General features: G+C 39.4%; 1 protein-coding gene and 1 long non-coding RNA gene across 3 annotated transcripts in view; one reads left to right on the forward strand and one right to left on the reverse strand.

Annotated features, from left to right (window-relative positions):
* Window positions 1-3,343: 3,343 nt before the first annotated feature.
* Window positions 3,344-11,634, reverse strand: LOC116663390. Its single transcript, XR_004319636.1, has 3 exons — window positions 10,941-11,634; window positions 10,270-10,272; window positions 3,344-3,486 (listed from the first exon to the last, which is right to left on the reverse strand). It is a non-coding gene; the product is annotated as an uncharacterized LOC116663390 (long non-coding RNA).
* An 8,757-nt stretch (window positions 11,635-20,391) lies between these two features.
* TMEM38B (transmembrane protein 38B) overlaps window positions 20,392-24,027 on the forward strand; it is a 41,731-nt gene continuing 38,095 nt past the window's right edge. The window contains exon 1 of one of the 2 annotated variants that reach the window (XM_032478123.1): window positions 20,392-20,607. In XM_032478123.1, the coding sequence (XP_032334014.1) occupies window positions 20,496-20,607 (112 nt within the window). In that variant the 5' untranslated portion in view covers window positions 20,392-20,495. The remainder of the gene's footprint in view (window positions 20,608-24,027) is intronic. The other variant, XM_032478124.1, reaches the window with a different exon arrangement.

Below are 24,027 nucleotides of genomic sequence, written 5' to 3' on the forward strand. Positions count from 1 at the left end.
TCCCTGTACTGTACAGTAGGACCTTGTTGTTTTTCTATTTTATATACAGTAGTTAGCATCTGCTAATCCTGAACTCCCAATTTATCTCTCTACCACCCCCTTTCTCCCACCACGGTAACCATAAATTTTTCTATGTCTGTGAGTCTGTTTCTGTTTTGTAAATAAGTTCATTTGTGTCATTTTTTTTAGATTCCACATATAAGTGATATATGGTATTTTTCTTTCTCTTTCTGACTTACTTCACTTAGTATGACGACCTCCAGGTCCGTCCTTGTTGCTGCAAATGGCATTATTTTATTCTTTTTTTTATGGCTGACTTAGATTTTAGAAAGCACTACATTTTTACATAAACCTTAGTTAGGTTTGTAATCTACCAAATAATGTTTAAGATTTAACTTCCAGAGTTCAACAATTCCCTGGTAGTGGAATGAGGCAAGCTATAGACTTGCCTTTTCTGGATCAATTTAGAGAACAGGAGTATCCAGTATGTTCATCCTCTTGGACCTAAGGAACTTTCCTGCTAGGAGCCTATCATAAAGAAATAATCAGAACTATGGTCAAAAAATTAATGTATATGGGTATCTATTTCAGAATTATTTATGATATAAATAAAAATAAAATAAATTTATTGTAATAAGAGTAACAGCCAAGATTTGCTGAGTGTGTACTAATGTCAGGCACTGTGGAAGATCTTCCTGTATATCAGCTCACTTAATCTTCCTAACAGTGTTATATTGTTACTGTTATATCAATTATCTGTACCATTCTTACTTCACAGATGAAGAAACTGAAATTTAAGAGATTATTTAACTTGCCCTAGTTTCCACTGTGGAGCCAGAATTCAACCCTCAGTCATTTTTGCTCAAAATCACTGCTTTTCACAGACAGAATTTTTTACATCGAAGTTCTATCAAAAATATTTTTAGAAATTGAAGTACAGTCAAGTTACAATGTGTAAATTTCTGGTGTACAGCCCAATGTCCCAGTCATGTATATACATACATATATTTGTTTTCATATTCTTTTTTATTAAAGGTTATTACAAGATATTGAATATAGTTTCTGGTGCTATACAGAAGAAACTTGGTTTTTTTTTAAATCTATTTTTATATATAGTAGCTAACATTTGCAAATCTCAAACTCCCAAATTTATCCCTTCCCACCCTCTTTGCCCAGTAACTATAAGATTATTTACTATGTCTGCAAGTCTGTTTCTGTTTTGTAGATGAGTTCATAGTGTCCTTTCTTTTTTTTTTTAGATTCCACATATGAGTGATATCATATGGTATTTTTTCTTTCTCTTTCTGGCTTAGTTCAATTAGAATGATGATCTCTAGGTCCATCCATGTTGCTGCAAATGGCATTATCTTATTCTTTTTTATGGGTGAATAGTATTCCATTGTATAAATATACCACAACTTCTTTATCTAATCACCTGTCACTGGACATTTAGGTTGCTTCCATGTCTTGGCTATTGTATATAGTGCTGCTATGAACACTGGGGTGTGTGTAGCTTTTTGAATTATAGTTCCCTCCAGATATATACCCAGAAGTGGGATTGCTGGACCATATGGTAAGTCTATTTTTAGTTTTTTGAGGAATCTCCATACTGTTTTCCATGATGGCTGCACCAAAGTGCATTCCCACCAGCAGTGTAGGAGTGTTCCCTTTTCTCTACAGCCTCTCCAACAATTATCATTCGTAGACTTTTGAATGATGGCCATTCTGACTAGTGTGAGGTGATATCTCATTATAGTTTTGATTTGCATTTCTCTGATGATTAATGATATTGAGCATTTTTTCATGTGCCTATTGACCATTTGTATGTCTTCATTGGAGAATTGCTTGTTTAGGTCTTCTGCCCATTTTTGGATTGAGTTGTTTGTTGTTTTGTTATTAAGTTGTATTAACTGTTCATATATTCCGGAAATTAAGCCTTTAACAGTCACGTCATTTGCAAATATTTTCTCCCACTCCATAGGTTGTTCTTTTGCTTATGGTTTCCTTTGCTGTGCAAAAGCTTATTAGTTTAATTAGGTCCCATTTGTTTATTTTTGCTCTTATTTCTATTGCCTGGGTAGACTGCCCTAGGAGAACATTGCTAAGATTTATGTCAGAGAATGTTTTGCCTTTGTTTTCTTCTAGGAGATTTATTGTGTCTTGCCTTATATTTAAGTCTTTAAGCCATTTTGAGTTTATTTTTGTGTCTGTTGTGAGGGAGTGTTCTAACTTCATTGATTTATATGCTGTTGTCCAGTTTTCCTAACACTACTTGCTGAAGAGACTGTACATCAGAGTTCTTGATTCTTTTTGATCCTAACCACCTTATTGAAACCTTGCCGGCAGGCATATTACCCAATAACATTATTGGGAAAACAAACACAACTCAAAAAAGAAAAAAACAAAACCAAAAACACCTCTTTGGAGCAGTCCCTCAGAGCTAAGAGGCTGTCTCCCGGGCTAGAGTCCTTGGTATTGCCCCCAAATAAAACTGAACTCACAGCTCTTACATTGTGGGTTTTTTTTTTCAATCAACACTGCCTTCAGCCATGCTCTGCCTGATCTTCCTTTTCCATGCGTTGGAATGGCATTTGGGCAGGGCCCATTCCTTTCTAGTCTTTCAGGAATAAAAAGACCAGTTCAGGCCAATTCAAAAGCCCATCTCATCACCTTCCCCACTCCAGCATATATTGTAAAATATCTGGGTGTAAACATTAGTTTTTAGGAGATAGTCACATATATATTTGAAAAGAACTTTCTGAGCAAAAGTTTAAAAATATACATTTTCCAAACTGTAAACATCTTTTTTTTTTCCTAAGTAATTTTGTTTAAAGAATAGATGTATGAGTGTTACATGATCAGATAAACTATTTAAGTGGATGGGCCAAATGGGTATAAATTTAAAAAGCTATGCATTTAGTTGTTTGTGGTTATAAGTATACTAAATTAAAATGACCTCAACAGCCATGTTTTTATAAATTGATAAAGTGTTCTATAATCTATAGTTTTTGTATTTCAGAAGGAATATTTTAAAGCTATGATTTATATAATGGGAGGGACATGATAATATACCCAGAAGATGGTGATCAAAAAGTTATTTTCCAAGGCTATTTTTGAAGAAAAAAAAAATGGAGAGTGGGAGCAGGGTTAGTAACAATTTTTTTTTCCTTTAAATGTATTTTTGACCTCTGTAAAGGACAATGTCAAGAGAAAGAGAAAGCAAGCCACAGATTGAGAGAAAATATTTGCAAAATACACATCTGTTATCTAAATACACAAAGAAAAAAATTAAAAATACAAAAATACAAAAAAATACATGAAGAATTCAAGAAGAATTCTTAAAGTTCAACACAAAGAAAACAAACAATCTGATTAAAAAATGGCCACCACACACCTATTAGGATGTAAGAAACTGCCAAACTGCCTCCCATAGTGGCTGCAGCATTCTGCATTTCCACCAGCAATGGGTGAGAGTTCTTGCTGCTCCTCATACTCAACCAGAAGCTCCGGGAGCACGGACGCCAGAGTGGTCGAGGCTGAGATGTGTGCCTCCCAGGGCACAGAGCAGGGCAGAGTTCCCACTGCCCCCTCCCCCAAAGAAGGACCAGGCAATAAATTCTAATGAAAGGTTTCTTTGAAATCTATTGGGATCAATATGGTATATATAATAATAAAATGTTGCCTCGCCTTGTTTGGATAGATCTTTTTCTGGTCGTGGCATAATTGTATATTCATATACTGTAAAGTTGTGTGCCCCTTCTGTATCTTGATGATATATATCTATATATCTGATCTATATCTATATCATGATGGAAGATAGCTCTGAAAAGGTCAGGCTTTTTCAAAAGGAACCTTTACTAAAATCTATGTGGGAAGACCCAGCATCTCGTCTGACTATGGACATCCTGCACCATTGCCTTTGATGCCACTCAATCACTCCATGTAAGAGGACATGTGAGATGCAACTGTTTCAACCCACAGCCCAAGGGAGCCAGGGGCTGTCTGAGCTCATGAACCTCCTGGGCCTTCTCCGATCTGCTTCTCACCCCTTTCTCTGGATATCAGGCCTCCAGACCCCCAGACCCCCAGCTCACACTTAAGGTATTCTGCATGTTCACTTTGGCTTCTAGCAGATAGAAATATATTTTTTTTCTTACCTGCCTCCCTAGACTGAATTCCTTCCCTAGGCTCCAGGGTTTCTGAAAACAGCCTTGCAGCATCTCCTTTGTTCTCTGAGAGGCTGTATGGCTCTAGGCTCCAGGAAGAAAGAGGCGCTGTCACAGAAATTGAGAAGGATATATAGATGTACGGGTGAAAAGACAGAGGAGATAAGGCAGAGACGGCTCTTGGGACTAGAAAGCGCTGTGCACTGTACTTGGGTATCATGATACCCCTACTTGTACCTATGACAGAAAGAGCTGAATGGGGCAAGTTGTGGGTGGGCAGGGGAACTAGAAACACCTCAAGAAAGGGTTATTAATATTCACTGAAGGCCTGTTACGTGCCAGGCATTTTATAAATGTCATCTCTGATACTCCTAACAACCATTTAACGGAAGTATTTGCTCTGGTTTGCAGTCCAGGAGACTGTGGCTTGGAAAAGTCTCTGAGACCAACTTGAGATTCATGCAATGAGCAAACAGCAAGGCTAGGCTCTGAATCCACATCTGCCTTTCAACACAGGCCACATTTCTCTTTCTGTGTTCTTCTACCTTGAAGAATAGAAACCTCCCATGAAAGAAATGTTCACCGCAGGTAGGCAGTGATTGAAATGAATTTCTTTTTTAAAGAATGCAGTCATTTGATTGTTGATCTGGGTTTTCTCTCCCGAAGAATTCTTTGATAAAGAATAAATTATACAAAGGAAGTGACCAGGGCTCCCTTCCTCCCAGCATTTAAATTACATTGACCAGCACTGCAGAAGGTGTATCAACAGAAATGAGCCTTCTCTAACTGGCCTTCGATGTTCATCACATCATAAGTCAGGCTTAAATGAGGCTTCTTTTTAGTCCCATAGAGTCAAGAGTCATGTAGATGTTGTCTGAGCATCACGTAAACTCGTGCAGACGGTTGATCCCTAGAAACTACAGGGACATCATCTCAGGACCTCTTCACCTTTAGGGGTTAAAACAAAACAACAACAAAAAACTTTCTTCCAAATGAGAAGGGTAAGAGAAATTGCTTGCTTGAAACTCAACATTTACCGAACACATAAATGTGTCCTTAGTTTTGAAAATAATGAAAATTTCAGTTATACCCATAAACTGTCTATAGCAGAGAAAGGTGCACTTGGTCAAAAAATTCCCTGGGCTTCACCTATTTTAACAAATTGATAGGTGAGTTTTTCTTCTGTAATTTCTAAGCACACATTACCCACAGGCCTGAAACAACTAGCACCGCCTAGCTTTTTTTTCCCCCCTGGAAATAAATGAAAGGTACTGAAGTCCCATTCAGAAAGTGCTGAAATCAAACGTCCAGTGAACTTTGTTCCCTATAAGTAAACCCCTTATCAGTCTCTTGCAGAGATTCTAAAACGCTTATCTTGATAGACCAGATTACGGGGCTGACCCACTCTCAGTGCTGAGTAGGAATCAAGCGGCCATTCTTTTCTGTCAGCAAGCCCCGCTTTGCTGATCCAGATAAGTCAATTAATGGGATGCAGAGCCTCTGTCTTGCCTTTCTCTTCCCCATGCTTACCTCCCTGACCCCCCCGGACTTCTCAGTGCCCAGTTTAATACCATCTGAGAGTCCTTGTTTACAAGAGGGCTTGTGCAGGTGCAAGCTTTCAGGCCAGCAGCACAGGAGCAATTGTCGCCCCTCCCCTCCCAAGCTCCAGGCTCCACTCTTTGTGAGAACTTTTCTTTTCTCCGCTTTTCAGACCCCAAACGCCCCTCAACGGCTAATCTAATCGGATTATGCTGATTTGTACTTCAGGAACCTAAACAGCATAACTAGATCTGCAGAGGGCTAGGGCCAGGAAGAGAGGGACGACGACTCTGTCCGTAAACCTACCCCCCAAATGTGCCAAAAGAAAGGATGTCCTGTGTCTAGCCACACAAAGCTGCTAGTCCGGTTAGCCCACCGAGCTCTTGACAACTTAGAGTGCCAGGACCTGGCTGTGTCCAGAACAGAAAAGGCAGCACAGTCAAGGCACAGTGAGGACCACAATGACAAGGCTGCTTTCCCCTGTTGTAAAGCAAGGTTCCCCTTCTTCCTGCCCAGTTTACTCCCATTTACCCTCTGGGCTAATCAATATAGAGAAAGCTGGAAGCTGAAGCCAGGTGGTACAATTCAACAAACTTTTTTTTTTTTTTGGCACCTACTACCCCTCAAGGATGACACCTGGGAGTATGGGCAGCATGAAGGTGTCTGAAACTGAGTTCTTGCCTCCAGAATTTGCACCCTGGTAGGGAAAGATATTCTGGGCACAGAAGTTAGAAAACACTTTAATGAGGTGATTGCAATTCCTCCATCTGTTCTCTGCCTTGTGTTGGCCGACCCTACTTAGGGTCATCTTCCAAAATCTTCCACACACGATTGTAAAAATAATTTATATTCATAAAGAGCTTTTTGTTCATTCAAAATATGTAAATGCATAACTGAATCTATAGACTGTGAGATCAATAAAACTGGTATTTTCAAGCCCGTTTTCAACTGTTGAAACTGAGACTTAAGAGATGTTGAAAGGGCTCATCCAAGAAGAATCCTCCAGTTAATGACTGAGCTTCTGATTCCAAATCCTGCGTGTTCCCTGCCCCGACCCACTGCACGCTGCTTCACATTGGCTGGAGGGGACCTTAGGAGGCCAACTCCTCCATTCTGTGAGCAAGGCTATACACAAAAATGTCAACATTTTACACTAATAGCTTCAAACAATCCTTCATGCATTGTGAAATTGGAAACGCCATTTTTTTTAAGTTTTAACAGTCATGTTTATTGAAATAGAATTTAACATTCAGTAAAACTCATCCCAATAATTGACAAATGCAATCACCACCATAATCAAAGTGTAGAACAATTCTTCAAATCTCCACAGAGCCCTTTGCAACAAACTCCTCCCTGACCCTTAGGAATCCATTGATCCGTTTTCTGTCAAAGTGATCAAATTTCATCATTAAAATGATCTATTATAGGCAAAATTGTAAGCACATAAAACCAAGTTTTTAAAAGGATACCATGGGACATACAATCTTTAAAATAGTCAAAAGAATGGGATTTAAAAATAACCTTTGTAAATTAAAGCAGTTGACAAAGTTGTCTTTAGGTAGTTGTAAAATAGCTAGTTTAATTATTGTGTCAAGCTTCAGGCTGGGGCTGGTTGGTAGAAAAATTATTTTAAATAATAGAATTGAATTCTACAGAAATTCTCTACGGGGCAGATAACTATTCTTACAGATATCTGGCATCTTCTTGAAAGTTGCCTCTACTACCACCACGAAGAAAGACAAAGAAAGCAAAAGCTTCTATTCTGTATATATCAATTGTCATGTGTTCAGATAAACTTTATCTACTTGAAAAGCTTCTTTCAAGCACCAGCCCTGAAGTTTGTCAGCATCTTGAACCAGACTGAGCTGAATTGTGCACCGTGATGGAAGGGAAAAGCCAATTTGAATTTTCAAATCGGTAAGTGAAATTGTTCTAGAATAATCCAGACAAGGGTTTTCGATAAAACGTCAGCTCATTTTTAGCCCTTAACTTTCCTATCACTGTTCTTGTGTATTTATACCATTCACTTTCCTCCTTTCTTGGCCAAGATGTAGACAAATGTTCCCTGAACTGGACCCTCCCACCCATTCTGGAGTATGACTTTGTCGCCTGTCAGGTTCTTGCTGCCTGAGCTGGGTAGCCCTCGGCCCTTGTGCTAGCTGGTTTCTAAACTGGCTGGTTATACCCTGGTGATGAAGCCCCAGCACTTGCAGATTCCTCCCTGAGATCGCCACAACCTTTATCACAACTTGCAGAGGAATGTGTCTTTGTCTTACTCCAAAGCCCTCATTCCCTCTGGGCCCTCACACTGAGTTCCTGTATCTGACCTGAGAGGCTCTTGTAATTCACAGTTCATTTATGGAGCTGAAAAGATCGACTGTCCTGAAATTAATGAATGATTGACACCTTCTCAGTTCTCATGCTCACTTCATCACTTCTCCCTCTCCATCATCCCTAAAATAGCCTAAATATGCAGCAGTAATGTTTCCATCAAGAGAATAAAAGCAAGGCATATTTCATCCAGCTGTCTGTTTGCTCCCCTTTTAGCCCCCGCTACTAGCTGCTTTTTAAAAGCTAAAAAATAATTCTCATAGCCTCAGATCCTGGTTAGGATGGAATGTGGAAGGGCAGAGGGTTAGACATGGAAGATTTCAGATGTGTTTAAATAAATAATTTCTTACCAAAAAAATGTTATTCTTACGCAACTTAAAATTGATTTAAGATAGTTTTTGTCTGAAAAGTTTCCACCGGTAGTTTTGAATTAATTTCTTTATATAGTTGAATATTATAGGCCAATTTCAGACTTCCTTTTGCTAGTGGTTTAATATTTAGCAATTTAAACAATAAAGTCTTAACCTTGGTGTTAATTTAGCTGGAAATGGCCTTCTTTTGCCACTGTAACGATGCTCTGTTGGATTTTTAGTGCTCCATTCATATTCTTTTGTCAAATTCTTATAATGCACTAAGGGTTAGGGGTTAGGATAGATGTGGGCTGAAATCTTGGGACTTTGCCAAGCTAACCGCCTTGACCTCATTCAAATCAAGTATCACAGACCTAGCTCTGTGAAAAAGGTGACTTCTTTATGAAAATTGTAGTGATGATTGACTTTTTTAAAATCCTGGAAGATTCAAAATTTGGCTAACATTAAAAAAAAACTTGAGAATAGGAAATTCGTATATAAAGTTAGATATTTCACAAGATATACTAGTATACATTTTAATTATGCTTGAAGATTATTACTGAATTCATGCTGGCAGTTTTCCCCTATGTTTTGTGTAGACCGCAGGGTTTCCTAAAGCCAGAACTCAGCAAATCTCTGAGTGTAGAATAGCCTGTGAATGAGCCTCCTCACTCCAGTTACATGGCAGCGTGCAGTCTCTAAGAGATGCTACTGTTGAGGCCAGCATACTAGAGACAAAACAAAAAATGGGAAGCGAGTTATTTATCAGGTTAGAATGCACAGGATACAAAAACAAAATCCAAATATCTTTGGGTGTTTTGCCTAGGATCAATTCCTAAGGTCACGATGGAAATGACCAAATGCAAATACAACATAAGAATCAAAGTCCATCGTCACATCTGGGATTAGAGCCAGAGAAAGTTAACAAATAGAAAAGATCAGAGCAGTAACATCAGCAAGAGGGTAGACAGGAGGCTCCTGCCCTCCTTCCTGCACACAGAGAAACCAATTTAACAACCATCCATGAATGAAAATACCTTCGTTAGAGCTCTGGAATCCAGGGAGAGGTCACAGCATCCCAGTGGAACACAGACAACAGAAATGATGCAATGGAAGGATAAGAAGAACAGTTTTATGTTATGCATGTCACCCCTCCCCTAGGCCAGCACAGCACAATACTGCAAGAGATCCCCTTGTGTTCTCATCCCAACCTCACTGGCTCTCATGATCTAGCAGCCTGGTGGAGAATACTTGCTTAATGAATTTTGAGCCTGCCTTGCCACCCAGCTCTGAATTCAATGTATCTAATAACATTTGCATATCTGGAGCCCAAATTATATGTTTGTTTAAGCAACAACACAAGAATCTTACCTCTACTTAGCTAAAATTACTTCCCTTTCAGGAAGGAGAAGAGATCCCTTATAATATGCAGAGGCATATAATTGAGGGTCCCCACAGCAGACTTGGTGTCTGGTGACCACCCTCACCTCCACCCTGACTTTTTAAGCAGCTCTGTCCGCAGTGTAAAAAGAAAAAAAAGTAAATGATTCAAGGAATCGATCGTTCTTAAGGGCCAAAATTACTGGCACCTAATGATGAACTCCAGGATGATTATTATTAATGTCATCTGCTCTGGAGGGAATTCTTTAGGAAACAGACTCCAGGAGAGTATGGAACAAAGGGAACTGCATACAGCTTAGCTATTGTGTCTCAGGAGTCCAGAAGAAGCTGGAATTCGGATGGAGCTGATGACATAACAATGCCTTTGACTGGACTACAAAGACAACATGAATTAGGGTAAGTTTTTATACCTTGGCTCACCTGCTACTGCCACAGAGACTGGGCTTCTTCTGGAGAGACAGAAAACCTAGACAGGGCCAGACTGCCTACCAAGTCCCAAGGTGCCCCGTAAGTTTGTTAGAAGACGTCATTCCTCCTCTTTAATTACATTTTTTTGAAGTATAAAGTATGTACCAAAAAGTGCACAAATCGTAAAAGTGCAACTCTATGAATTTTCATAGTGAACAAACCAGCATCATAAAATGGAACTGAAACTCCAGAAGCCCCTCCTCCTGCCTCGAAGAACATCCACCATCTTGACTTCTAACTCCATAGGTTAGTTTTGCCTGTTTTTAAACTCCATGTCAATGGAATCATGCAGAATGTACTGTTTGTTTTTTTTTTCTTCCTTAAATCTCCAGCTTCTTTCTTTCAACATTATATTTGAGACTCATTGATGTTGATACAGGTAGCAGTATTTCTTAATTCTCATTGCAAATATATTGTTATGTATATAATGCAAGTGGATAGCACAATTTATTCACCCATATGACTTTTGATGAACATTTGGGTTCAGTGTGGGACTATATTAAATAGTGCCTCTATGAACATTTGTGTACATGTCTTTTGGTAAACATATGTTCTCTTAGGAATGGAGTTGCTGGGTCTGAGGATATCCATGTTCGCTTTTAGCATATACCACCACCAGTTTTCCAAAGTGTTTGTATCAACTTACACTCTCATCAGTGGGATAACAGAGTTCAAGTTGCTTTACATCCTCAGCAGCACTTGGTATTCTCTCTTTTTCATTTTAGCCATTTTAATGAGCATATAGTAGTATCTTGCTGTAGTTTTAATTTGCATTTCCATGATGACTACTGAAGTTGAGCATGTCTCCCTATGTTTATTGGTTATTTGGGTATCCTCTTTTGTAAATTACCCATTCAAGATTTTGCTCAGTTTTGTATTGAACTTAAAAAAAAAACTAGTTGTCTTTCACTTATCAATTTATGAGGTCTTTATGTTTTCTGGGTAATATTCCTTTGCTGGAGATATAGCAACTATTTTCTTCCACTTTGTGCTTGCCTTTTTATTCTCTTAATGGTGTCTTTTGATAATTGGAAGTTCTTAATTTTAGTGTAATCCTATTTATCAACTTTTTTCCTTTTATGGTTAGAGCTTTTTGTGAGAAGATGTCTTTTGGATAGCAAGTCCTTTTGGTGCAACTCTTCACCTGTCTGGGAGGAATTTTTCTTTGGCTCTTGTTAAGTGTTTTAAACTACTAATTTTTACTGTTTAACAATCAGTAGTTTTACTATGGCTAGTCATCCACACCTTGTCACCAAGGTGTTTCTTGCTTCATTGGCTTAACTATTTTTGATGGGGGAGGTAATTAGGTTTATGTATTTATTTTTCTAGTGGAAGTACTGGGGATTGAACCCAGGACCTTGTGCATGCTAGGCATGTACTCTACCACTGAGCTATACCCTCCCCTCCTAGCTTAACTTTTTTTAACCCAACATTTTTTAAATCTTTTTTTTTTTTTTGGTGGCCGGTGGCGGGGTGGGTAGATAATTAGGTTTATTTATTTACCTCTTTATTTTAATGGAGGTGCTGAGGGTTGAACCCAGGACCTGGTGCATGCTAGGCTCTACCACTAGAGCTATACTCTCCCCGCCATACCCAACATTTTTGCTAGTAATGTTTGACTTCGTTGCTACTTAAGCCTGCTAACTAAGCCTCATCTGGATTTATTAGTCTCAGCTACACTGTGACTGAACAGATTTGCCAGTTACCCATTCTAACTAGCTAGCCTTAAAATCCCTATATCTAATTTTATCATCAGCCTCTCTCCTGTTTATGGATTTGCAACAACTGTTGGTGTTGTCCTAACCTCTGACTGGTAGTGAATGTTCCCAGCTCTTCTTTAGAATATGCTGCCCTGGCCAACTTTTTTTTTTTTTCTTTCTTACTTTTTTACTTTGGCATGTCAAAGTTAGGTGAATTTAGAGGATTGGAGGTTCTGCCACAGACTTTTCTGAACTGTACAAGTAGATTTCAGTGTTGATGACTTGGATGACTTCTGGCTGAGAGAATGAGAGAACTCCTGGAAAGCCACAAGAACACGACAACACGACTTTAGTCAAAGCAATAGCATTACCTTCATGTATTCAGGGAAGCATTATCGTTATTTCTATTTGGGCACATGTTATTATTTCTAGGTATTGTGCTAAAGAGAAGGAAATAAGAAAAAACAAAACACAAACAAAGGGAGAAAAATAAAGGAGAAATGCCTGTACATTTTCTTAGAATGCTAAAGACAGTTTTACTGAACTTTAGTAAGTCTGCATCCTTTTTTTTTATTGCACACTGATCATTCTCTTCATTACTTAGGTCAATACACTAGGACACAAATTTGAGTGCTCTTATGTGGTAGGTATTTTCTGTGAAATGAGGCCCAAATTGAATTCCATTCATGGGAAGAGAGATAAGAGAGAAAGTCATTATAATGTTGGATAAGTACATTCTGAATAATAACTGACATTTATGGAGGGATTTCTATGTGCTAGGCACTGTTTTTACATGTCTTAATATCTTTAATCCTCACAAAATCCTGTGAGATCGCATGTATTATTTTCACCATTTTAGAAATGAGAAAACTGAGGCCTAGAGAAACTTGCCCAAGGTAATTTAGCGAGGAAGAGCCAGAGCTGGGATTTGACCCAGCATGTCTGGCTTTAGCACCTGCACCCTTAACCTCTGTGCCTCTAAAATTAGTATACTCTTTATAACTTTAGTAGTTAAGGAAGCAGTAGGAAACGAACTTCTTTGTCCCTTTTAAGAGATCTGTATATTATAAAAGAAGAGTAGAAACTGAGATTTATCAAACAGGGACCATGTGTCAGGTGCTGTGCTAAGCAATTCGTATGTATGCTCTTAATTTTTTTTCCCCTCAGTTCCTGCTTATCTGTCAGGTCAGTTATTTTTGTTTGTTTGTTTCCTTTTTAAAAATTTTTAATGATTTTTAAAGGTTATATTCCATATATAGTTTTTATAAAATATTGGCAATATTCCCCATGTTGTACAATACATCCTTGAGCCTATCTTATACCCAAGAGTTGGTACCTCCCATTCCCCCACCCCTATTCTATCTTGCCCCCCCCACCCCCCGACTGGTAACCACTAGTTTATTCTATCTGTGGTATGCTCTCTTAATGTTGAAAACAACACTGTGAAATAGGTTAAAGATGAATACGTGGGCCTGTAGAGATTTAGCAACCACTTTCTATAAGGTTGCACAGTAAGTAGAATGTCTGACTGAGTGTTCTATGCTACCACTGTTGTACACCATCTCCCAAGATGAGAAACTTTCCCAAATGAACTCCTTGGTTTAAAGTCAAGAATGTAATTTGATATGTTGATACTGGCTAGTGGAGCCTAACAGAGAGAGAAGCTGAAGAGGGGGAGGGAGAGACTTTGCTGTTAATGATCTGATGGGTGAGACACGTAGTTACTGAGTGAATAAATGGTACAGATAACCTGAGAGTGCAGCTGACGACAGTGGAGATAGGAAAAGCTTTATACAGGGTTGTCCTAGCTGAATTTTCAGCTTCATAAACTGCTTGGAGGGGGAAAAGTACATTTCCGTGGTTGAACATTCTGAGAAATCATCCCCTTCTAAGTACCCATAATGCCTATTAGAAGTTGTGCTAATATTACAAACATTCTCTTTAGCTTTTTTTTTTTAACATTACAATTTTTACATGAAAACTTGTTAAGAATACTTGACTTCATGGATAATAGATAGATTACATTTTACATTTTACAGATTTTAATCTTCCACAACTGACACAGATTTACAGACATCGAAGGAACATGCAGTGATTGAAGCAGTCCTTGGAATATACGTTTTATCTATACACACATATATACAATTCCACAAATTAAACATTGGCTTTTTAAAAAAATCGGCACAAGAGATAGGTAATGTAGATACATTGTGTATGAAAGCTAGACAACTTTGGGCTCAAGCAATGGAGTATGTATTTATTGTCAGTTGTCATATATGGATAGCTTTACATTGAAATGATTTCCCTCCATGATTGTTACAGGCCAGAACCCGCCTGCAACTTCATTTGCCCTCTCTATTTTACTTATGGACCTTGCTGTCGTTTGCACACATTTATGGATCGCTAGGTGGGTAGGATTCCTAATTCCAAAGATTAGGTGCACTTTGTGTTCTCATTGTTAATGTTTTGTTTTAATCAACCCATCTACACAGATCCCTGGCATTTTGTGAGTTCCTAGTCTTAGCTACGTGCGTTTTCTTTTAACATTCACTCATCGACCTTTTTTTTTACATTTCTTTCCTTTGGCTGTCTTTTGGTGTAACAAAATGTTATTTGGGATTTATTATCTTGGAATTCCAGCAAAAGCTCCTAAGACAAAAGATGTCACCTCCACATTCTAAAGAGAGGGGTGTGACTGTCTAAGAGGGACTTAATTAACTGAGAACTTCACTCCCAACAGCCCAAGAGGTCAAAAACTTGAAAGGAAATTCGTAGAATGGAATTTAAAGGGTTAGAGTGCTTTGCTTTCCTCTCTCTATGAGGAAGGAGGTGCTTCCCTTCCCCAAGCCAATTCAGACTCTATTTAAACAGATAAAGGGTTTTTTTCCCTCTCACACAGATGTATGTCTGAGAGAGAGAGCTGATACCTTCAGTTATCTGCTGTTTTCTTGACCTTTCTCCCATGGCCACAGGGCATGCCTCTGCTCAAGGCAGAAGGGTCTGTCTCAAGGGCATAGGTCATTTCAATATGAGAAGCCGCATAGTTTTCATTGATCGATTTCTCTATTCTTTTATCAATACACACTCTCTTGGTTACTGTAGATGTATAGTAAGTCTTAAGGTCCAGTAGTGTCCCTCCTTCAACTTTGTTCTTCTTCACTTTGTTTTCCCAAGCATGTCAAACAGACTTCCTCTTCATTTTCATTTGCCAGTATTCTAACACATGGCCACCCCTTGCTGAGAGGCTGGAAAAACCATACTTAATGTTTTAATATGCAGAGCTAGATATACCTGTTGGGTTAGCCATCTGATGGTATCTGCCATAACTGCAGATGTCAGGAAACCTTGCTATGTAGAGGTCCATGGCATCATTGTGGAAACCACATGTACTCTGTGAATGAGTCAGCCCTGGGAGACTGCCGTAAAGAAGAATATCAACAGCCAAAAGAAAACAAGATCTATAACCAACACTTGTGAACTAGAAGGCCTTTTGTTCCTTTTCTATAATTCCCCTACTTACTACCTTGACCCTGGAGGACACAGATGATGGAAAGGCCAGAAGACCACCCCACACCCCTTGCCCCACTGCAGGCTCTGGGCCAGGCAGACCTGAGCTGTTGGAGGGGGAGAAGCTCTGAATTAGATGCAAGATTGACACTTTAACTGGACTGGACTGGACTTTAAAAATTAAAAAAAATTTTTTTAGTATTTTAAATGATGAAGAAGTAATAGGATCATCTGCTGAGATAATGTTAAAGGATGGGAAAGGGAATTCTAACATAGGATCGGAGTTGGGGGCTTTGTCTGGAGGGAGGTAAATCCACTTCCTGACTGTGCTCCACTGAGTTCAGCCCCTTCAACAAACTGGTTATGCTGGAAACCATAGACAACTTCAATCTTGCCTATTGATCCAGGGCTCTGACTCCTACTAGGCCTTTCTGGCTCTCATCTTGTGGCCTTTTCATTGCTGTGGGGATGCTGGATCTGTCAGTTAAAGGCAACTTTAGGAGAAGTATTCGGGCTGTGTGGGACAAGAGAAAGCCCAGTGGGAGAACTTAGGGGAGGTTGACTGAAACAGGATAATAACAAATCCTGGTCTGTCACTGCCTGCTTTTGAGATCTCTCTCTAGCCCTGAGTTTCCTACTCTGAAATAAATGGTCTAAAGAAAATGATTGTAATAGACACCTCTTGTGATGGCTGCCTGGCTTCCTCCATTCTCAGGGCACTGCCTCTAACACCTAGGGCTGCCGTGGGTCCATGTGACCCAGCATCCCTCCAGAGCTGATTAACCAGCAGAGGGAGTCTGTCCTAGGCCAGGGCAGGCTGTCTTTCCTGGCAGGATTGAATAGGGGGACACTGAGACTGAACAGTGTTGACATTGACTGTCATTAGTAACTGAGAGCAGCTCACACCCATCGGTTGTTGTTGGCCTCAGAAATACCCAACTTCTTGCTCTTCTTGGGGTTTAATAGCTCATTCCTTGATAGCCTCACAGTAAATCCCTCACTTTGCTTAACCTGCCCAGAACCACTTTCTATGACTTTTGACCCAAGGTACTTTTTTAAAAAAGGGTCCATTTAACTTCCATAATTCTATTATTCTTTGATTTAATGGTACCTGTTACTCTTGAACAGAGATGAATTGTAACTCTGAGTGCTGTTAACCATGGACACCTGGCAGGTGTGGCACCAGTGGGTGACTGCAGTTTCGGCAGTCCATACACTGATGAACACTAGAGACATTCCTTTTAATAACATCAGATCTTTAAGTAGGTAAATTTGCACTTGTTACACATGGAGAATATTTTTAGTTTAACAGTTTGTCTTGGAGGTATAAGTGATGTTTACAGAAAAAGACTTTAGTTTCCATTGCAAGAAATAAGTGAGCCAAGTCATATGATCTAAGTCACCGTATTAACGTGTATTATGAGATACACACCAAGTCTAAAGAGTTGAGTGTATACTTAAATTGGCTAATCACTTAAATCCCACTGTGCCAGCATCTTATTGTCCTGGTTGAGTTCAGTGGGTATTCTCAGGGCAATTGGTGCTGTTTAGGTTAATTCTCCTTGATAATGCTGATCATTAAAAAAATAGAATTTAAACATGTTTTGTCTTAAATGTCAAGTATTACTACACCATAATTTGAAAAGGCACAGTTATCAAATCCCTATAAAGTAATTTTAGAGTGAAAATGCCTAACAAGAACACTAAAGTTTAGGAGTGTAATTGACCCTTTTAATATGAAACTTCTTCAACAAGGACTCTTTGTGCTTCTTTTAAAAGTTATTGTTACTGGTTTCCCAAAGTGAAAGGCATGCCACTCAGTGGATAGAAAGCAGTATTGCAGAGAAGAAATAGCTAGGATTACCTTTGCGGTATTGGGTTGTGGGATGTTGCTAACTTAATCCTGAGGGATGGAGGATCAAGCTGAGACTAAGAAGTGTTATGTGAGTTTTTGCAGAATTAACTTGATGATTAATATTAGTGGCCAGACCATAATGTTTGTACAAATAGAAGAACGTGCTGCCGAAAAATAATTTATTCATTTATAAAGTAGTTCCAAACTAGGGGCATTTTTGCCCCCCTGACCCAGGGACACTTGGCCATGTCTGGAGACATTTTTGGCTGTCACAGTTGGGGGTGGTGTGTGTGTGTGTGCATGTGCTACTGGCATCTAGTGGGTAGAGACCAGGGATGCTGTTAAGCATCCTATAAAATAATAAAGAATTGTTCAGCCCAAAATGTCAATAGTATTGCTGTTGAAAAACTAGATAATAAAAGTGGGTTTCACATGTTTTTAAGCTCAATATACTTCAAGTATATTTAGTCAAAACTCTTTTTCAGATGTTTGTAAATTAGACCAGTTTTGCTTTCTAATGGATTAAGCAATATTTCATAATTTGGATTCATTTTATTTGCAATAATTAGGCAACTTTGTAAACTGCCTCCAAAAGTCAGGGAAAGTTTTAATTTTTACACATAATTTCCCTCAAGCTTACCTTTCCCTGTTACCAATTCAAAGTCTTCCTTCTTTTCATTGCCCACTTCCTTCTGTTCTGGCCCGTTTCATTAGACTAAATAACCAAAGCACTGACCAGAAGAAAATGCAGTGAGCACAGTTAAAATTTAGATAGAGGTTGTCTTTTTATGAGATGATTTCATTTCCCTTAGGTTAAAAAAAAATTCTTTAGGCTCTAAGCTGAAGGGGATCCAGCTAATTTTTTACAGTGTTCTTTTTTTTTTTACCAGATTCACCTTGATCCTCACTAGCCCAGCCTTCATGGGTCTGAGAGGTTCCCAGCCTTCTCCATCACCCACCCTTGTACCTCAAAAAAAGGGGCCCATCTGGAATCTGTGACAGAAAAGCAGACTCCTGACATAATTTTTACAGTTTTGAAGTGAAACAAGCTTCAGATTACTTATAGAGCCTGAGATGATGAATTCTTTTCTGTTGGAATTAATCTGTTTAGGATAAGTAAAATATTTTATTTACCTTTAAAAAATCTCTGATTTTTCACTATTGCCCTATTGCTCTTAATAATGAATTTAATTATACCCCTGAATGATACTGGCATAGACATATGATTTAGAGATGTTATAGTATTTTTTTAAGTCCAAGAACAAAACACATATTTTGTGGAATTTAAGACATTAAAGAGCTAAAGCCCTTTGGGAAACAACATCCAAGTTCTGCCTCTAAATTTGTAATACTGTAATTCCAAAGATAAAGAAATGTATGGAAGGAACAAACTGAAACATGAAAGTATAAGTAATCACAGGAGTTGCCTTTTTTACCTGTAGTTTTGCTAGAGGTCTAAAAGCCTTTCTCTAATACAAAGTGCTTGCTTGGAAAACCACATAAGAAAAGTATTTTAGCAACTCTATCCTTTCTTGATAAATAATGAAATATAGAGATTAGCTACAATTTTTTTCCAGTGTTTTAAACATTTAGTGTTTAGGGCAGGGCCTCTGATAGCCAGCAAAATGCCTGGTACATAGCACGTATGCAAAAAGCACTTGTTAAATGTATTAAAATGAACAGATTAATTCTTAGATTTTAAAAAATCAGTGTAAGTCTACCTTTGCAGTTCCTACTCCCATGAGGCTCTTACATATCTAGCAGCTCACTAGGTATTTCCAGTGTCCTCTTGTCAGTATGATCTGGTGACACATCAAATAAAAAATGTGCCCAACTAAATTTGGGTTTTTCTTACCCAAGTCTGCTCCTCTCCTTGTTTCCTATTTTTCTGAATGCAATCATAATCCTACTCTCCCACTCCCCATATCCTTCTTTGAGTTGACATCCAGCCTATTCTGGTTCTACTGCATCTTCCCCCATCTGGTTCCCTGTTCCAGTTGTCCTCATCCTCCACTACCTTTTGCTTGGACCAGTAAATACCCTCCATTTCCGCCTGGCTCTAAGTCTATTCTCACTAAGATCTCCCCTTGCAGACTGTGTTTATTCCTAATCTTGTTGCTTGATTGTACCCCATCTCCCCCAAAGAAAAGTCCAGTTTAGCATAATGGTTAACAGACTGTATTCTGGCTCTGATTTGTCTGAACATAAAATGTAGTGATCAGGAGCTTGGACTCCGGGGCTAAACCGTCCAGTTTATGGTCTGTCATTCAAGGACTTTTTAAAGCTTATTTCTCACTTTGTAGTCTAGCCAAAATACTTCCCTTCATCTTTCACTTAGCTTTTAGAGGCCAGTTCCCCTGACCATTTCTCTGATACAGTTTTCCTCTCCTTGGAACTACCCTACCACAGCACCTGTACTTCTTCCATGCCTGCTTTGTAATCTCCCTTGGGAAAACACGTTTCCAGAGAGCAGGATGTTATCATATTCTTTTTTTACATTCCAATAAGGCACAGTGTGACTTGCACACTGTAGTTGCTCTAGAAATGTTAGGTGAGTGACATCAATTTACAGAAATAAATCTGACTCCGAACGTCTCCCCTTGCAGACTGTGCTTATTCAAAACCAAAGAACTTTATACTAAAAAAGGATGAATAAAATGTATGTAAGTTAAAACTTTAAAAAAGGTTCTTGAAGATCCCAAAGAGTCCTCGAGACTTTATTTGGGTTCCATGTGTCAATATTTAGCATATTAGACATAACTGGGAAAAAAATTCAAGTAGTTCTTTACTCGTTTTAAAAATAATAAATGCACTAAAAGTTCACATACATAATGCATTTTAAAATTCATTATTTATGTTGTATTCATCTGCCCATTCTCTCGGGTCTGACACAGTACCCAGCATGGAGAAGATGCTGGACTCTTATTAGAACAAGGACTGCCTCGCGAGAGCACGGGGTAAGCCACTCACCCCGCCCACCCACCAAACGCCCGCGCGCCCACGGCTCCCGGGACACGCGGCCCCGCCCCTCCGCGCGCCGGCGCCGGAGCGCACGCGCAGGGCTCCTCGAGGCCGCGCCAAAGAGCGCGCGGCCGCAGCCGTCCCCTCCCCCACGCCTCTTCGCGTACACCGGGAACCCGTCGCTGCGGCCGTCCGGCTGCCGCGCTCGGTCGTCGCGATGGACTCTCCTTGGAATGAGCTGACCCTTGCGTTTTCTCGTACTTCCATGTTCCCCTTTTTTGACATCGCCCACTACCTGGTGTCGGTGATGGCGCTGAAGCGTCAGCCGGGTGAGTGCGGGGCTGCCGCAGACCAGCCCCCTCAGGGCCGTCTCACCGCGAGGACGCCTGAGCGGGGTGAGCGGCCGGGCTGCCTCCCGCCCGGGGCCGGGTAGTGGAGCTGGAGGGGCTCTAGAGCCGGCTTGTCCGGCCCCTCGAGTGCAGACGGGGGAGCTGAGGCCGCGGGAGGGAGGCGGTCCCGGTCCTCGTCGGAGGAGGCGCGCCCGGGTCCGCGAGGCGGCGTCATGGGAGTGCGGGGCCGCCCCACCGCCGCGGGCGGGACCCGGGGACAGGTGGCGGGGCGGCCGCTGCGGAGCCCGGGGACTGCCGGGTGGTGCCAGCGCTTCCCGGGAAAGTGTTTTAAAGTGACCTGGGAACAGAACTCCCAGGAACGGCGCGTCTGACTTAGTCGCATGGGGGAGTGACTAGTTCTGGACGGCTCTCCGGCTCTGAAAGTTGTGTAAACACTTAAATAAAAAGCCTCGAGCAGGCACCCCTACCTTCCCCTGGACGCGGAGTTCTCCCACCTCGCTTGGCGTGTTAGACACAGTGGTAGTTGAGAAGACGGTGGAGTCCCATTTTCGGTCATATGAGTGACATGGTTCAAGAAGTGCCATTTAGGATAGTTTAACTGTCTCTTAGAAGGGGGATGTCTTTTTTACAGCGTTTTGAGTTCTTTTAAGGAGCAATATCTGTTTTTTTCTTGTATTTCACATTCCGAATATGTTCGCCCTTGTATTGCTTTACTTTTGCAGTTATTCTACCTGACTTTTTGTTTTATGATCTCCTGTTTCTTTGAGCTCAGGCATTTTCTTTGCCTTTCTCCATGTTCGTGCTGCCTTTATTCTGCCTGTCCTAGAGTCAGTGAGTGAGGGCTTGAGGGTGCTGCTTTATTACGGACTTAACTGTTTAAATCCTCGGACCTCAGATATATTTTTTAAAGTTGAAATTTGTAGCTCAGTCCGAATCATTGTTTAGTGGACGTTTTGACCGGGGAAATATTAGTGTATTAAATCAGGATAGATTATCTGCATGAGAGACTGCTTCCTTGATTTGAAAATAAGTACATTTTATTATTCTGCCATACTCAATATTTGGTATTTTCTTGTATAGGTTAAGTCAGAGATTTTCATAGTGTGGCCCAGGAACCCCTGGGGTTCCTGACACTTCTAGGTGAAAAATTGTTTCATCCTAATATGTAGATACTGTCTTTTTCACACTTAACTTTCTCATAAGTGTTCAGTGGAGTTTTCAAGAGGCCACATGACCTGCCATACTGTAAGCGATTGAATGCAGAAGCAGGTATGAGAACCAAATTTTTTTCTACTTGAAGCCAGACATGAAAGAGATTTACTAAAAAAATGTGAGTTTTCTCACTAAATGTTTTTTGCTTTGGAAAATAGTTATTTTTCATAAAGAATATATTATTTGTTAACATTTAGTGCATTTATTATTTAAATAATGAAGACATAAAGAACTATTTACAAATTTTCTCATAATTTCTAATATACTAAATATTGATAACCCACATAAACAAAAGTTCTTTGGGAATCTTAAAGAATTTCTTTTTTTGAGTCAAGTCTCTTTTAAGGTTTCATTTACATACATTATATTCACCCCCTTAAAGTTCTATGATTTTGGACAAACATATACAGTCAGGTAACTCTCACCACAATCAAGATACAGAACAGTTTTATCACCTATCCTAGATTGCCTTTTGCCCCTTTGTAGTCAGCCTTTCCCAAGCCTCTGTCTACCATTGATCTCACTAGTTTTGAGGGTTGCAGAGGAGTCCTGAGACCAAAAGCCTTGAGAACCACGGGACTAGCTGAATGCTAATACAATATGACACATGGTATAAAAACCTTATATTCTAGTACCAGTACTTGTAAGCAGGTAAAAATTATAGAATTCACACAGAAGAGTGTACCTACTTAATTTAAGCTTTTACCAGGATTGTGTTAGTCTTACTTGTTTCCTTTCACAGTACTTGCTGTTATCAGTCCTAAGTATCTTGTCATTCTCATGATCAGAAAACATAATTTTCATTTGCATCAGTCATGGTTACTAATGAGTTTGTGCTTTTTTTGGGGGGAGAGGAGGTAATTAGGTTTATTTTTATTTATTTATTTTTTAATGGAGGTACTGGGGATTGAACCCTGGACATCATGCATGCTAGGCATGTACTCTACCACTGAGCTATATCCTCCCTTGAATTTGTGCTTAAGTTTATTGGCCATTTGCATTTTCACTTCTATAAATCTATTGAGTTGGTCATATTGTTTTTCCTATTTAAAATGTAATCTAATACATTAAAAAATAAATTATCCTTACATTTTTGTCATAAACTCTGCTTGTTTGATGTATCATTTCACTAGGGGGTTTGATTTTGCCAATACTTTATTTAAAATTTTACTTAATTGGCAGCTTTTTTCTGTTCCCCAGTGACTGATTCTCTAAAACTCAGACCTGTAGTACAATAAAACTACAATTCATCTATGTACTGCTACCAGGATTCTTCTTATCCCCTCAACCTAGAGTACATTTTGGAATGTACTCTACCACTCCCCACTTTCTACAATTTACATCTTAACGATTTGTAGTCTAGATCTTAAAAGGTGCTGTTGGGGGCAGGCGGGTAAAGGGGATTAACTCTTATGTGGTGTTGGTAAGGGTAGCATCCATCGCCTTTTTTGTTTGCTTTAGGTTGTAGGTCTTCAAATCCAGGGAAAGGTGATTTTTCCCTCTCTCACCCCAGCTTTCCTTTTCCATGTGACTTGTGCTTCATAAGTAAAGACATCATGGGTATTATTTAATATGTCGGATTGTTTTTTATTTCTTAGTTTACTTCCATTTGCCTCATACTTAACTGTAGTTCCTCCTGTACTCTGGCATCTGATGTCTATAGTTTTTAGTTTTGTCTGGCAGTGTAGGTTTTTTGTTTGTTTGTTTGTCTGTTTTTTCCTGTTTTCTTGGGCATTTTATTAAGAAGTTGGAAAATGCTGCTTTGAGATCTGTTGGTCAGAAATCATTTTAACAGAAAATTTGCATCATCAATTTTAATCTCTTATCTCACATTTAAAATCTGTCTTCTCTGTTTTTTCCTCGTTTAAGTCTTCATTAAAATAAACACATATCTTTAATCCTACATTTATATCTGATTGTTGTTTTCTGTAAGACTTTCTGAAAATTTAGAATTATCTCTACTTGATTTTTACACACAAAATCTATTACTTTACTCTTAATTCTCTGACCACTGTTTTGCTAACTTCTTTCAAATTGTAGGTAGTTCGATTAAACAAATATTCATTGAAATGTATCAGACACTGTATTAGATGTTGAGGATGTTAAGATGAAAGATACTGTTATAGCCCTAGAGAAACTCAACTGTGCTGTTGTCATTGTCGTCTCCCCCCACCGCCCCTGTTCCTC

Source organism: Camelus ferus, chromosome 4 (genome assembly GCF_009834535.1).
Source record: "Camelus ferus isolate YT-003-E chromosome 4, BCGSAC_Cfer_1.0, whole genome shotgun sequence".
Classification (NCBI taxonomy): domain Eukaryota; kingdom Metazoa; phylum Chordata; class Mammalia; order Artiodactyla; family Camelidae; genus Camelus; species Camelus ferus.